We start from the raw sequence: 17122 nt of genomic DNA, 5'->3' as shown, positions 1-17122 counted from the left end.
AGGACACTGAGACATTTTTGACCCTGTTTGCCTTCACTGAGTGACTCGTTTAATGGGACATAAATGACAAAGTGCCAAAGCAGCTTTCATAGCAATAACGGTATAGGGCATTGCAGAGCCCAGGCTATGTTCTGATAGGAAAAGAAAAAAAACAAAAACAATAACCGGGAATGTTTTCCGTATCTTCTGAAAGGCCAGCACTTTCTTCACCTTTCTAATATATATTGCCCTTTTTAACCATTCAACCAAGAAGGCACGCATTTTATGACCCCAGAGAGCTCAAAGATGGGACATTATGGTACCACCTATAAAAAGCAGCAATGATTTAAGCAAAGCAGGGCAGGAAGCCGCTGTCCTGCCATGCTCAGCATATTACCTCAAGACGGTCTTTTCATAGCATACATTGAACTCCATGTGGAAAAAGAAGAAAAAACACTCACCTTAAAATTGTGAGGGTGGATAGGACAAAGATAAGTAGAGGGACAGAATTAAAACACAGACTCTTTTATTCTGCACCTGTTTTTATAATGCATTCAATCCACACCACTACATTATCCTCATTTCTCCAAAGACTATGACTTGTGGTAAGTTGATATACTTAAATACGGTAGAAAAAAACATGGCGACAATGGTTCTACTGTAGAAACTTGTACTTTACGACTTGAGCCTAAAATGCATTTAGATTGAAGAACTTATGCAAGTAACACCAGTGTTTGATTAGTAACCATATGATTAATAAATTTAATACTAATAAACAAGACATCACTGTGTTAAAACTTACCTTTAAAGGCATTACACCCACCACAATGACACATCAACATTTCTAGTCATGAGTCAGATGCATTTCTAAAATTTGGTTGTGACTGGGACACATCTTTAAAGATTCTCCTTTATCACTGGAACAAGGTCTCTAATCTTTTATTTGCATCTCCACTAAATTTCAAGTGGAAACCAAGTCATATTAAAATGTATTTAGTGTAGTGGGCAAAAAGATTCATGCATTTAATAAATGCACTAACAGAAGAGATTATATATTAAAATTTGACTTGTTTTAACCTAAGGCCCAGGGGACATACACAGGTTTTAAATAATATGCATAAATATTGCATAGAGACAGTATGTGTTACTACCTTTCAATAAATTACACTTGTTCCTCATTAGATGTAAGAGAAAAGAACCTGAAATACAGTATACTCCCTGTCTTTTCTTCCTCCACCACCTTTTTGGGCATGTTCTAAGACTATGCATAAATCCAGAACCAATTTTACAGCACATTGCCCTGGCTTCACTCTCCAAACAGCACCAGACTTATACTTGAATTCCAACTCAACTCTAGACTTGTTTAAGTGCATGAGACCAAAAGAATGATTACAGCTTTCAGTGTATGCTTTCTACACAGACTTGATAGACCTTTTAATCATGCCTAAAATCTTTTATGATGCACGAAAATGTTCATGAGCTGTAACATAATGTTAATGAAGTGAATGAAGGAGTCTATTTCACCTGACATTGCTCAGCACTTTGCCTTGAAATTCTGACTGTGTCCAATGAACAAGGAAGAAAGGATTTTTTTTCTCTACCTTTTTGTAATAAGGACTTAATGACATTTATGAAAAATACTAGATTTCAAGATGATAAACAGTGTTAGATCTGTATACTTTCTTATGAGTTGCTCCTGCGCCTATTTTATTTCTCTTTATTTGCCTGTGGTGGGTGGTCTCTATTCTGTTTTTCACTATGAAGAGTTCACCATATCTTCATAATAATGTTAGTTTATTATCTTACTTATTTTTGCTCACTTTTGCTTACTTTACACTCTGAAAAAAAAACTTACCGTCCTCCAACCTAGTCTTCACACAATGTGACATCCCTAAATTGAGAGCATCCAAGCCCCTGATCAATTTCATTAGCCATCAATTTTTCAGAATAACCAAGCTTTTGTACTTTATACACTGACACTTAAATTGTGACTGGAATGAATCCAATTAATTTTGTATATATATTTTGCGGTCACTTTTGTAAGGGACGTACAAGCGAGCTGTCATTTGACTTGATTTATGCGAAATGATCAATTTGTCACCATATGCTGGCCAAGAACTATTTTACTCTAAGTACCCCCTTCATCCACATTGGACTGCATTTTCTTAATGATATACCAGGAATGAAACAATTATGAAGGCTTGAAAATGACTTAAAAGTCATATTCCTGTGGGGATAAAGCTTTTGTCTCTTGCAGAAAAGTAAATGCTTGTGTCATTGTGTCATTATCAGCTGTCCTCATGTATCATAAAAATAAGTGTATTGACATAATGCACTTATCCTAATTTTGTTCTTTGTCTTTGTTTTAACTCGTAGTCATCGAGTGAAACGTTTTTTCTTAGATGTGTATTTATGGCCATCACAAGCATTGATTTTCACTCTGTCCTTTATTCTTTTTCTACTCCAGGAGATTAGGAAGTGTAATCACTGTGATCCTCTGGGTAATACAAGCAAGACATATGTATAACCATGAGGAAATCTGGATCGTATTAGCATAAGATAATTTTTATGACTAAATCTAAATGATACATGAAAGAATGTGCGTGGTACAATAATAAAGATATTTAACATAAACCGTCTACTGGACATTTTTTAATCTGGTTTGAGACTGTAGTTTGAAGCCATTTACAGATATTTTATGTTATGTTATCCTTCAGTGGTTTTACACTTTGCAAATGCCTGACTGTTATCACTGTGTGTCAGCCCTCGTGTGTGTGCGCGCGTGTGTGTGTGTGTGTGTGTGTTTTGATATTGCAGTGCCAAAGCAGTAATAAACAAAGCCTCTTAACTCACAGCCCTGCTCTTGCTGTCACTCTAACTCAGAGTCAGACATGCAAATATGCACACACTTTACCTAATATGATTAGAAAATTGAGCTCCAAAGACTTTTTAACACTTGACAACTTACCAACAGATCAAACCACGAGTGGCAGCAAAGGTGGTAAGAAGTGGAAATTTGATTAGTTAAAAATCTGTGTACTATTGTGTCCATATTGTAAAAATATGTTATGTCCTGCTCTATATACACAACACTCAAAGGTTGAATAACTGCTTGTACCCCGACTGCATTATATTATCTCTATCTGAAAAACAAACAATCAACTGAATTATGATTCTAATTAGATTTATTTTTGCCTTTGTTTGTCTTAACATTTCACCACCAGAGGCTGGAGGTGTGTTTGGTCCTCAAGGGGAATCGGGATCAGAGCCTGAAGATGACAACCAAATGAAGTTTTATACAGAACAGCACAGAGGACGAAGGCGCAGCAAAGGTGAGAAGAAACTCAGGTGTATTATAATAATAGTCGTACATTTTTTACACATTAACTTACTCAGCAGGAGACCCTCTTAGCCACTGCGCACTGCTGAGAAGACATTAAAGTCAAAAGGGAGTATAATACAAAAACAAATGAACGCCAGCCTTATCCCATTTGAATATAAGAGGGAATGATGGGAGAGAACATTAAAGCTGAGTCAAATGAGGCTAGTCATTTCTGGAATTGTCAGCATAGCTGGAAGTAGGAAGGGGTCATGTATGTTCCCAGTGGGGATGGGAGTGCTGTTCCACAGCACAGCTCAATGACATTCAAAGCAGACATATGAGCTGATATCAATGGGAGTTTTGTGATGACCTAATCATGCATTCAAGTTATGTAAGCTGAGTCACATAACTTGAATGCATGATTTTCAACTTCCTCTCCCATAGTGATATGTGATAGTGAAGAGTTTGGATTTGTGTGTATGTGAATTACATAGTCTGTGTATATCTATAAAGTAGCTGACAAAAAAGATGAAAATCATGATGTTTTTAAACCCTGTGTCTGCAGTTCACCTAAACAACACTAGGTCAAGAGGACAATAAATCACACACCACTTTATAATCTTATTAATTTGGTTGTAAGCCCTCTGGTGTGGGAATAGGATCTAAAAGCAATTAGAAAAGCAATTTAGTTGCTTTTCCAATTGTGATTTCTATTAGAAGTATAAAAGAGAGGAAATGTACGATTTGAAGACAAACAAAACTTCTTAACTCTATAGAACTGCAGATATATAATTCATCTAAAAGCAGATTCTCCAATTAAATGTCTCTATTTTTCTGTACATTGGAGACAGCAGCTGGGTAGATTTCAGATATCAAGCATGTGCATATGGTCTTAGATAATTGCAACGTTTTTCGGAATGAAGGACAAGAACGAATTGAACAAATTGAATGAACCTACCCCTGTAATTGGCTCTGTAGCCTTCTGTCACTTCATTTCCTACCATTACATTTCCTGTTTACATACATTTAAACACTGAATGGTCCAGTGTGAACATGCAATTAACCACAACTGTTCTGAAAATGGTTAATTGCCTGTGAGTGTAAATGACCTAGAACAGGCGTCTGTACTTTAACTGACACCTTGGTCTGACAGATTTTATTATGAAGTCTTTGTGGCCTTACAGCTTGGAGGAAAATAAAATCCATGGCCATGACCTGTGTTAAAGTTACAGCCTGTATAAAAAGGTAGCTCTTTCATTAGATGATGGACAGAGGGGAGGCGGATGAGAGTAAACATAAAGAGTTTAGTGGACGCCTTGTATTTGTGCATTCAGTTAAAATTTACATGTGACTTTATGCGTGTGTTTGAGCACGGAAAGGATGCTTGGTTTGTGACCATAATGTAAGTGTTTGCCATCGTGAGTGCGCATGCTTTTGTCTACTCAGTAAGCTTTTATAGTAATTGAGGGAACCCTTCACAAGCCCAGTGACACCACCCACACCCCACTGACATTAGCTGCTCAGCCACTATTTCTGTAGACAACCATTGTTTCTGTCCCTTCACAAAGCCATCACAGTGAGTAAGACGTGCAAGTCGGTGTGGGTCAATCCATTACCCTAACTTTGTCTCCTTGTTTGGCCTTGAGCTGCATTTCACTACCTCTGAGCTTCTGTCAAGATTAAAGTGCCTTTCCACAGGGGAATACTGGTGAAACTTTCTTTTCTATGATATTGCTTTGTTTTTATTCAGTCTGTTTGACCATTTGAACACTGCGAATGTGATCAGTCAAACGTTATATGGGGAAAGCTGAAATTGGCATTCACAGAACAATTGTACACGGCTGTGTTTTTCAGTGGTACTAAATGATGTAGTAACATACCTCTAACTAGCACACAGAGCATTAGTCGATTCCCATTGTGGAAGCTATTGGGCATTGAAATGAATAAATATATAAACAAATGTATTTATTTATTTATTTGAACAAAACAGTGTGATGAGTTCTACTGCAGAGAACAGACTTCCATGAGCAGTTGTACCATTTCTATTGACTTTTGCAACAAACCTGCAGAGTGCAGGATACACACTGGGAAGCTCCCTTCCTAGAAGCTATTCACGCATTTCTGAAGCCTGCAGATCCTGAAATATTACGTGATGTTTTCTTGTGACTGGTTTAAGAAAGTACCAGAGTGCATTTTCAGGTTGTTCAACGCATTAGAGCAGTGTTTCCAAAGCTACTCTATCATCACCTTATCCTACACACATCCCAGTAAGCTTCCGTTTAACATGCCAACTTCTCTCCCATGATAAATATCTGTAGACAGAGGTTAAGCGGCTAATTTCATTTCCTATACCTTAGCTTGGAAATAAGAGCCCTGACAGAGCCAAAGGGCAACCAAAACAACCAATCTATAACCCTGTCAGTAGCAATAAGATCATATATCATACTGGCAAATGATTCTGGGGTGTGCAGAAGCAGTGGTAACCCAAGTCATATCTACACAGGCCAAACTTGAAACAGGGTTGGATTCATAAATCAGCAGTACAATGAATTGCATTCTCAAGGCTTTTCAGCAAAGGACAGTGCAAAACGAGATGATTTTGTTAAACATTTGTGTGGCTGTGTGTATTATGGTCCTGTCACCTGTTTAAGACTCTAATAAAAACAAAAGGGCCACTGTTAAACTGTCTACCTTTACTTTTTTCTCTTTCTCTCCCTTCAGGCCATCCACACAGTCCTCTGAATAAGGTCACCTTGACACTGATTACTATCAGCACATGTGTCATTGCCATTGTCTATGCTACGCAGGATTCCTGCCCCCTCACTGTTAAGGTCACCCTCCATGTGCCAGAGCATTTTGTTGCGGATGGTAAGTGCAGGGCATTTATTAGACCTTGGCAGAACATTTAACGAGTAAAGCATCAAAAAGTGTTTACTTTTGCTGGAAACTGACTTCACTACACGTCACTGTTTTTATGCACTCTTTCATTTTGATTCAAATTACATGATATGATATGAAAACCTTAGTTGATCTGACAGCTCACATAACTCCTGAGTCCAATTTACATAGATCTGTTTGCTGACTGGAAACCCGCAAATGCTAAAATCAAACATGGAGATGAAGATGCAAGGATTTCTTATACTTACATTAAACCCATCAAAATGTTACTAAGATGCAGTGTGGTTATTTAGCCCAAGCAGCAGTTTGAAAACATCTAATACAAGCGATATGCTAGATTTGTGGAGCATGTTATCATAATAGCCATTATCCCACATAGTATAGCATCTTATTGTTTTGTTTGTTTCCAACAATAACTGGTTACAGTTGTCAGTCGAGCAGCGTACTGTAGAGATAACTGTCGAGTTGCATGTTGTTGTTGAGCACTGAAACGTATTATGTCATTAGTTTAGTCTTTGTTGTTAGGAGGAACAGCTAATGGACCAGGGCTAGCTCAACATTCTCCGTTTCTGTTTTCACATGGCCTGCATTAAACTCTCCACCCCCTCAACCGTGATTTGTGGTTTTCAATTTCAATGCCTTTCAGTTTCAGTGCCCCCTTTCCACGACTGATAAGGTACAAAAGATGAACATTCATCCAACAAAAAAGAAAATCATGTTCTAGAACCGAAAAATGAACAAAAATCAGAACAATAAAGCCCACGCGCTGAAAGCTCGCAATGGAAAAAAAAAAAAAGATTTATTATCACCACAAAAAACTGAGTGACATTTAAAGCCATTAAAGTGATGAAGAGCATTGTGCACACACTATGGCTATTATTATTCTTTGTTTTTCAACTGAGCTTTTAGTATTTAGCCCCTTTTTCATGTGACTGCATGCTGTAGATTAAAATATTAACCTATTGTTTTTATCTTTTCAGTTAGCCTGATACAAACAATGCATATTCATCTAATGTTACATAAGAACTCCAAGATATATTTTTGCTGTATTAGAAGCTGGCTTCAGAGACAGAAAGAATGCTTGCCAAAAAAACATAAAAACTAAATAAATAGTCAGTGAAATCGAATATAAAGAACTTCTCTGTCAATAAGGAGTTGATACCGTTTCCTGTCAATTTATTTGCTCACATGGGGACACAAAAACATTTGTTGTTGACAAAAGAAGTTTAAATTCACAAAAATGGAGTTTGTAAGCAACAGACCCAGGCAACAGCTTAGAGTATTATTTAATCTGTTTAAAATTCCTTGTTGACAGTGAGCTAATTGTAAATTGGGTCTGTGTGTTGACACGATACCGCAAAACAAACCTTACTAGGAGGAGAGAGAAAACTTGAATATGTACAAGGAGCTAAGTGAAGTAAGAGAGAGTGAAGAGCTGAGGCAATTTAACTAATTATTGCTACGTCTCTGAAAGATTTCACATATCAGTCAAAAAGGCATTTCTGCCATTGAGGTCTCATTTCTTGTTCTCCCACGCTCTCAGAATTTGTGTGCCCGTGGACACTTCACGAAAACAGAGGCGTACATAAAATATATATTCTGTAACTATTGGATATCTACAGTAAAATAAACATACCGTTAGAGTATTTTGACATTGACGCAGTTTGTTTTTTCCCTCTCTATACCACCACAGTGGATATGAAGTGAAAGAATCAAGAAGTGATTAGAGTGCAGACTATCGGTTTTCATTTAACGTGATTAACAAAATTATCACATGAATTTTGTTTAGAAATTAGCTATTTTTATTCATAGGGCCCTATTTTCAGATTCTAAAGTAGTTGGGTAATTGCCTAATGAACAAAAGCTGCTTCCTCTTATTTCATGTCAAATTAAGCAAATAAAAGCCACAGTAAGGTCTAGCCAAGTGAAAAGTACTCAAGGAAAGAGGCAAATAATTGTCAACGTGTAAAGATGGCTTGATGTATCAGAGCGCTTACAACAAGATGCTTTTTTGTTACTGCTGACAAAATGTAAGGCTGTCATATCCATCTACAAACAGCAACAAAAGGTGGCCGCAATAAAGACTTGGCACAGCATAGGAACCTGACGCCTGTCAATGACTTGAGGATTTTCATCAAAGTATTAAAAACAATGAGGTTTGTCCACTTACTTCTGAGCTTTGTGGGGCAATTACTCAAAAAATGTATTACAAAATAATCATGGTTATTTTGAGTGTCTATAATGTTGTCTTTTTCTCCCTCTCCATAACACACATAGTGTAGTGTAAATCTCTACGACTGGCAGCGAGGACGCTTTAAAATTTAATATGGAGAATGATTATTGACTTATTTTAGTAACCTTTTGACCTTCTACAGCCACTAGCAGTGAGGAATATCAAGTTATACACAATAATTATCTCAAATTTTTGGATGCCCCTGAAGCTCTCCTTTGGCCTAATGATTAGAATGCGAGGTATCAAAAATCATATTTGGAATTTAATGAAATAATCATAGATATTCATGATAAACCAGCACTCATGTATTTTAATTTCGCCGAGTCCATGAGCTTCGCTGTAGTGCGACACTCACTACTGCATTTAAGCCCCACTACAGAATAAGATATTGGACGAGGAAAGTCATGTTGTGCATTCCATACTGCATGTTTGTTTACTGCAGGGTGAACATAAACTGTACACCTCAAAGGAGTTAAGATAAGGGTTTTAGGATTCTAGTTTTGTTTTTCCCCTGCAAACAAACTGTGTGTGCTGGAACTCGGACACAGAAAAGCAGACACCTGAGGCAGAGCAGATGTGGTAAAAGGCAGCTTAACCCTGTAGTCTGGCATGCATACAGTCGGCAGCAGGCAGGCAGTCAAAGCAAACAAACAAATCCAAGAGATAAACAAACAAAACAATTCCAACTGGCAAGCAACACATAACTATAAGTCACTTCAGGAAACGTACAAGCAGACAGATGAAATGCTCTGTTTCTTCTGTCTGCTTATATACTTTATAAGTTGACACAAAGGACATGAGTTGCTCTATATCTAATATATGCTGGTGAATAGTCAGGTGGTGATATCCGCCATTAGCATGATGAATAAACTGAATGTGAGCAGCCAGTTGCCATGACAGTAGAAGGTAAACAAAAACAACTATAAAGCATTTATAATAATCACTAAGGCTACAGCTAATGGGAGCCCAATGGGAAAAAAAAATGAGATAGATAGAGAGAGAACAGAAGGTTATTTACAGGCAGGTAACAAGAAAGGAAAACTGGAGCGGCAGATTAAGAAGACTCAGATCATTTGGCCAACGTTGTGAGATACGCAGCTCAAAATCAACTAGTGGTGGAATTAAGTGTACCGACATATTCTTATGTTTTTATGTTCTTCCTCTAATTACTCCAGTGTTGCTTTTCTGTTACCTGACATTCACTTTAGCGTCATGGTGTAAATACCTTAATTATATTTGCAAAAATAGTCATATTTTAAATGTGACTGTCTGTCAAAGAATCTTATCAATTAGATACCCAGTCATGTAACTCAATTATCAAAAACATGACATTGTGTACATAATTGAAATAATACAGCAGTATACAATAGAGGAAAGCACAAACAACTTATTAACGAAAAATAACACAAAATTATATGTATCAATAAGTCAATGAAATTTTTTGTTGCACCCATTCATTATTACTGTCATTATTTTGACTACTGCATTGACACTGATATACAATGCTTTCTTTTTCTCCCCATTCTTCTGCATTTGAATCATAATATGCAGAGCTAAGTGAACAATGCTGCAACTCCCCAAGTGGGATTTCTTTACAGGACTCAGAGAAGGCTGCGTAACAGCTCTCTCCTCAGCATGTTAGCAGAAGAATTTACTTCAGCCAGTATCACTGTAAATGAGACCTACTGGCAGAAAGGGGCCTTGTCATGCTTACCTTTGGTCAATTTGACCTCGTAAAGGCTTTTAGCGATTTATTTTGGGCTTCTGGCATTTTGCTGGGTACTGAACACTTTACTTTCAAGAACACCAGCGGTCTTTCATATCTAGGGAAGATTGTTACCATGGTTATTTTGCTTTCACTTATACAGAATTATGCACTTATTAATTGAAAATGTTCAAAACACATTGATTGATTCAAAATGTGTTTTACGCCAAACACTTAAACCAATAAACAATGTGGGATCATCTGACAAGCTATCAAATGTAACAGACAAAAACATGCAGGTCATTGGTCTCGATAAGACTGAATGCTAACAGATGGTTTGGTACTTAATTTTTAGGGAAAACCAAGTACATTTGTTGAAGGCTTTGTGTTGGTCACACTGTACTGTGGCAGTGTTTTTCTGTCAAATGAAAAGAAGCAGCTGATGACTTTTTATGTGTAGGAGGAAACAAATGGCAGTGTATTCTGTCAGGACTTCAGAACAACCAAAATGTTAAAAGGGTAAAATAAATAAATAACAGAGAGAGAACAGATGAGTTTTGGGATGTCATTGCTTTGTTTGTTACAGAATGTAAAGGCGAAACATTATTTGTTATTCTCATATGAGCTGTATATTTTACCGCAGCACAAAGGACTTGCACACATCCATCTGATGCAGTTCATCTAGCTGTACTGAACCTGTTTGTTTTTTTTTTTTTTAATATATAGATGTTCTAATACATTTTGAATTCACCTGGACAAAGAAATATATACTGTTAATGCTTCTGCAAATGTACCGTCCATGACCCATAATATAGCTGTATAAGAATCCAGAAAGCCTTCTCACAGCTCCCTTTGGAACCAAAACTCATTGGCATCAATTAGAGATAATCTTGTTCGGTGATTGGAGTTTAACGATTGGTCTGAGAGCAGTAAGAAAGAAAGGTAAGTCAGCGTCATTAAGCATAGCGTTTACTGATTGACTCGTGAAACCCTTTTAGCCCCTCTACTGCAATTACCAACAAAACCCAATCTATACACATTATAGGTCTTAATTTTCTCATTTAAATTCAGTCTGTTCAGATGGGAAATGAAATTACAGTGAAAACAAAAGATTTAGCTACTTTCCAATTGATTTTGCAATAGAACCTCGAACCTAGAGCATAAATACAACACAATCACATCTGTTCTACTTTTCTGTGGTTTGTTTGTTTGTTTATTTTTGTATTTTTTTCATGCAAAATAACTGGCTCCTGTTTTGTTTTTCTTTTTTTCAGGAAGTAGTTTTGTGGTGAGCATGGGCAGTTTCTTGGATGTTTCTAATTGGTTAAATCCAGCAAAGCTAACTCTCTACTATCAGACCAATTCATCCACACAATGGGTCCAGGATTACTGTGCCCAGAGGACCACTGAACCCTGTGAGCAGATTTGTGATCAAGACACAGGTTGGTGCATACAAATATGCAGACACTGAGGTCTAATCATTAAGCCTAAACCCTTGTTTTTAGCTTTTGTGGTAAGTACTTCAACAGTGGAAAAAGTGCAGGTGTATATAGAAGACATTACAATGAGATCTCTATCTTGATGTTTTACTGATTAACATAACATGTGCTAACTTTTAGTCTGGTTCAGACTCATGAGATTTACACCACCACTCACAACCCTGTGTTTTTCATGTGGACTTTTTCTCATTTATAAACAGTATAAACATGGCTCTTTATGTTCAATATTGATACCGCTTGTCAGTAAGGGCATAGACACCAGAGTGTACCGTGTCAGAGATGTCAGTGCCTTTGGCAGTATTTGAGTCCCTCCGCAGGAGAATGTTTTGCTATAAAATGATAGACATGCTATTCTCATAAATTTGTAAAGTTGTTATATTGAAACTGCGTAAACAATGGAATTAACAAGAAACCGGCAGCACTGTCAGTAAAGAGGCCACGTAGAAATACAAGTGTGTAGCAGAGGTTGTCACTGTTTGCATTCATCACAATAATTATATAGAAGCTATCCAACTTTATTCCACACTTTAAATGAAAAATCGAAAGAAAACAAGACAGAATCAATAGATCAATTATACGGTAGGCTTTTCTGTAAAACATTTCATCCTTACTTTGCTTTAAATTTTAGTTGGCCTAAAAGCACTGAAAGGAACTGAAAATATCTTTTCATCATGTTATAAATAAAATGGGAGTTAATGTATATTCCACATTATTTTGTAAGTCTTCTTTCTGTGCTGTAGGGAAAGAGAGGAACTAGTCAAGCTGAGCAAAGGTGTGTGGTTAATTTATTGAGTAAATTACTCAAATAATAGTAACAGTTGTTTAAGTTCTTACATCAGAGCTCAGCATATGAGGCAACAGCATTTCTACTATGTAAGCAAAGGTCCTTAATGTCTTTTGCCCCATTCAGGAAAATCACCAGCTGCCACTGCAGTGTGCTGCAGCGTGTATACAATCACCCTGTATGGTTTTACACCTACATTTGCTGACATTAAAACTTTACCAACAAATGCTAAGTATGCAGCATGATGATATTTATCTTGTCTTGAGTGTCCTAATTCCCTTGTGTTTTTCAAGTAGATAAAGTCTAAGCTCATTAGAATGGATTACATCTGTAATGTATGTGAAATTTATGTAACCCTGGTCAAGGACGTGTTGAGGGCTAATGCATAATGTATTAGAGTTCCAGACACTCAACTCAGTGAGTACACAGGAAGATGCCAGAGATGGAGCTGCACGCATGTATTTGTGAAATCTTAGTGTGCACTTAGGTATTTCATAGGTCTGCATCTGCACATTATATTTACTCATTCAAATCCAAGTACGCTGAGCATTTTGACTTTATTAGCACTAGAGTCTAGCTCTGCTCTCATCTTTCTGCATCTATTTCTATTTTCATCTGTCCTCTATAGAAGATTATTTAATCAATGACAGCATGTACGTTTGTTGTATCTCCTCAGGGCAATCACATCCATCCAGAAGTAAAATGAAAGGTGCTCTTCAAAGAAGCTTTCCATTTCTATAACTAATGTAAAATATAGCACACTTATACCCAACCAAGCATACATATATTTTTGAGACTGAAGGACTTGTTTAGTATATAAAAACATAACTATAAGTGCACTTGCGATGTTTACTTGGATGTAAAAAAAAAAGCCAAGTAAAATGGCCAGACCCCGATGGGTGGATGGATGGATGGATGGATAGATAGATAGATAGATAGATAGATAGATAGACAGACCACTTGCAGGGCTACCAAATATTACAACATTGAAAAACTGACTGATATGGATGACAGGAAAAATATATATAAGAAGAAACGTTGACTTGAATCTAATACAAGCTGTGAATGGTAGCATTGTTCTCTGTTGGCTTTTGGGCAGAAATGATGAAGTTAAGGTTTAAATGCCAACAAATACTTATTATACCAAGCAACATATTTACCAAGCAACAATACCAATACCAAAAACAACACTAAAACTTTGTTTCATTAATAAACATATTTTATACAGTGTATACTCTATACTGAATACCATAAATGCAGGTTTAGATATTTAAATCGTTCATTTTTTACTCCCAGCATGCATACAAACACATCTTGTCCTTTGTAATAGCAAGAGGTATGTTTTCAGGATGGTTTCACACAGCATTTCTATTATCTCCATCAATCCAGCTTCAGTGTCATGTCGAATGACAGGCACTGTTGACTACTAGACACTGTATCGTTGTATCTGGATAATCAGTCATCTGTGCCTTCACCTTCCCTCCTTGATCAAGTGCTACAGTGGAGGTCAGTAGACACATACATGATGCAACACTTCCTGCTGTCTGATAGCTGGGCAATAGATAACTTTAATTAGACTTGGAACTATAATATCTGCCCATGTATATGTACGTTGGGACAAATAACAGCTAAAAATCTTTTGAAAATTACTTAAAATGAATGTCAGATAATATCATGACTCAAGTTACCACTTTATTATCCTTTCACAGTCATGCTCCCTAAACATAGGCTGTCGCTAAAACCTTTCCATTTCTCATCATGCATAACTTCCTAAAGACTTACAGACCTCCTTGGCTGCTTTTGTTTTCTCATTTAAAACGTTTTCTCTCTGGCTCCTCCAGCCGCAAGTAATTGGAAATGAAACTGTTGGGGTGTGTAACATGTACAGTATACTATACCCCTGGTTTAGCTTTTCATTTCGAGCACAAACTGTGCTCATAAGGACGCGTCCGGACACACACTAAAATGCACACAAACACATACTGCTCAAAGGAAACACTTATATTTTATCTGCCCAATGATAATGCCTAAGGCCTTCTCCAATATTATAACAAGTGCAAATAGACACCAGAACAACAGTAAGTCTTTTCTGTGCTAACATCATAAACCTTGAAATTTGAAAATTATCCAGACAACCAGAGATATTATTATGATGACATACATCATTTATAGCATCAGTTTAATACAAGAGGAAAAGAGATGGTTCGTGCGATCAAGCACCTGCCATTGTTATACATTTCACGTTCTTAATTTATAAGAGGAGAAAGTGAGAGAGCAAAAGAATGAGATAGAGAATGAGGAAAGGACGGTGACAAATTTTACTGGCAATTTTAAACTGCTGTTTACAGAGGATGTCATTATCGCTAGGTGGTGTGAGGCTGTGTGCCTATTTAGACACCTGGCCGAAATGTACAGGGAAGGGACTCTGTTAACACAGTTAAATAATTGGTTTTAATAAATGGCTTTCCAAATAGCCCTAGCATTTAGCTCTTAATTAGACCTACACTATATTCTGATTATTCAACCATTTCTTGGGAGTCACTGAGTTAACACTGAGTTAACACTGAGTTAACACTGAGTTAACACTGAGTTAACACGCTCTTTCAAAGCCCCAAGAGAAGGACGTACATGAAAACATTAAATTTGCACTGATCCATCCAAAAGAAAAAAGAGAGTAGCTGTCAATATACATTTTAGTGGTTAGAGTTGTTCAAGGTTAACAAGAGCAGAAAGTTTTACTCAACCTGAAAAAATAAAAACATCAGATCAAAACAAGAGTTAAAGCCATTAAAATTATTTTGTTAAATATCTTTGAACATGTTGTTCTCAAAAATAATAAATAAAGTAAAGTAGCTCATAAGAATATACGTTTAATGACCCAAAACATCAGCAACGAAACCTAAAACAGAGCAGATGAGAGCATGAACCAGTGTCTCCCCGGAATCTGTTATTTATAACAGAAGCCAAGTGTACACTGTGAACGTAAAAGCAGTTACCACACTGCATTAGCAACTCAGTGACATTCAACTTTAATAACCACACTGTTGCATTTTCTCTTTTCGGCTCAGAGAGACGTTTTACTATTGGCTATCTCCTCCCTGCCACGCTTTTCTGATACGCTCACTGTTGCTGTTGTTCCTCAGATTTAAAAAGAAATTACTGCAAGCCATTAATTCTTACTTCAAATCTTCCTTTTAATATGTTACACCCATTCTGGGTTTTTAGATGGAGATAAACCCAGAGCTTGCAAGTCATGTAAAGGTTAGTTCATTCAGCAGAATGTGTAATCAAGCAGACTTATCTATTTCTGTTAATCACTAGATCCTCCTTTAAATGCGCTTGCAGAAAGGTAAGAGCCCTGTTTCAATGATTATTTACACAGGCTGTTTAAGATTTACAGAAAATGTGCTTCTACACTGGTGCACTCAATCTGAAACAAGGTAGGAAAGATTTACAGTCCTCCTGCAGCTTTGAGGCCTGTACTGCTGTACAATTCATCTACCTCTCCTGACAATCTAGTGGGAGCACTATGGGTTTTATGTCTAGGCCTTATGTATACCTCTGCCACAGCTGGTATTGTTAATTAAACTTTAAACACAACTTATGATAAAAAAGGAATGTCTAGTTATAACCAGCACAAACCAGTTTCTCTAATATCTGATCCAGGTGATACTGACTGAGGGGGCATGTACTGAGCAAAAAATGCATGTTTTTGTTATTATTATTATTGTTTTATTATTATTGTCATTATTGAATAATACACTGCCAAGACAAGAAATATTACCATAGCCAAGATAAAATAGGGGAGAGAGTTTTGCTTTTGCCTTCTAATTAAATCCGAAGCTAAAGGAAAAAACGTCCAATTCGTGACTTCAATTTGATTCCTCTCAGAAATAGCTATTTACAAAGAGCCGTGTTGTCTCCACAGTTATTATTAGGTCCAAATACCTGTCATCGGGAGCCATTTCAAACAAACATGTAAATCAAAGCAAAACATTGCATTTGTAATTGCTGTTAGCAAGATGCACAAATCACTCATGTACTCAAATACTAACTCTCTTAATTATAGTAATTTATCATCAATTTTAACCAAATGGATTCAGCTGCATTTCTTCTTCAGTACGAATGCTGATGTAGAAACAGAAAGATTAAACAATTTGAGCAAGCTAGGACCATGTCAAATAAACTGTCCAAAATGACTGTAGGATAATTAAAGTTTAGAATCATGAACTAAAAACAGTGTGACCATTTCTCTCTGGATCTCTCTCTGACTATCTGGATATGTGGTTAAAAAAATCTAACTATAGAAATCTGTGACATCTTGCTTCATATGAATCACATCATATCACTTTCAATATAAAATTAACCATAAGAGTAGATATATGTTGTTGCTTTTATCTGTTTATTTATTTTTTTCTATTCAAAGAGAAAGTCCATTGAGTTGGTATCAGTGGGAAATGTGGCCAAATTCTAACTGTGATGTAAGCCTTAAACTCTATTACATGACACAGTGCAAGTGAAGCGAGTCTAGACACACTCAGCCAGTTCACTCAGCAACAGAGCTCCAGCAATTTAAGTATTACGTAATTTTCTATTTTGTAAAAATAAAATAAAGTAAAATGAGGTATCTTCTAAACACAAACACAACTGGACTACAGTATTTAACAACACCAGATTCTAAAATCGATGGCACTCTGAATGT

General features: G+C 36.6%; 1 protein-coding gene across 1 annotated transcript in view; it reads left to right on the top strand.

The window, feature by feature from the left end:
- astn2 (astrotactin 2) overlaps positions 1 to 17122 on the top strand; it is a 278673-nt gene that overhangs the window by 116388 nt on the left and 145163 nt on the right. The window contains exons 5-7 of the mRNA XM_006788981.2: positions 3204 to 3311; positions 6023 to 6169; positions 11412 to 11579. Coding sequence (XP_006789044.1) covers positions 3204 to 3311; positions 6023 to 6169; positions 11412 to 11579 — 423 coding nt within the window. The remainder of the gene's footprint in view (positions 1 to 3203; positions 3312 to 6022; positions 6170 to 11411; positions 11580 to 17122) is intronic.

Source organism: Neolamprologus brichardi, chromosome 7, assembly GCF_056152115.1.
Source record: "Neolamprologus brichardi isolate AB-2024 chromosome 7, ASM5615211v1, whole genome shotgun sequence".
In the NCBI taxonomy this organism is placed as follows: Eukaryota; Metazoa; Chordata; class Actinopteri; order Cichliformes; family Cichlidae; genus Neolamprologus; species Neolamprologus brichardi.
Note: the sequence above shows the minus strand (reverse complement) of the source record. Positions and strands in the feature narration are given on the sequence as shown.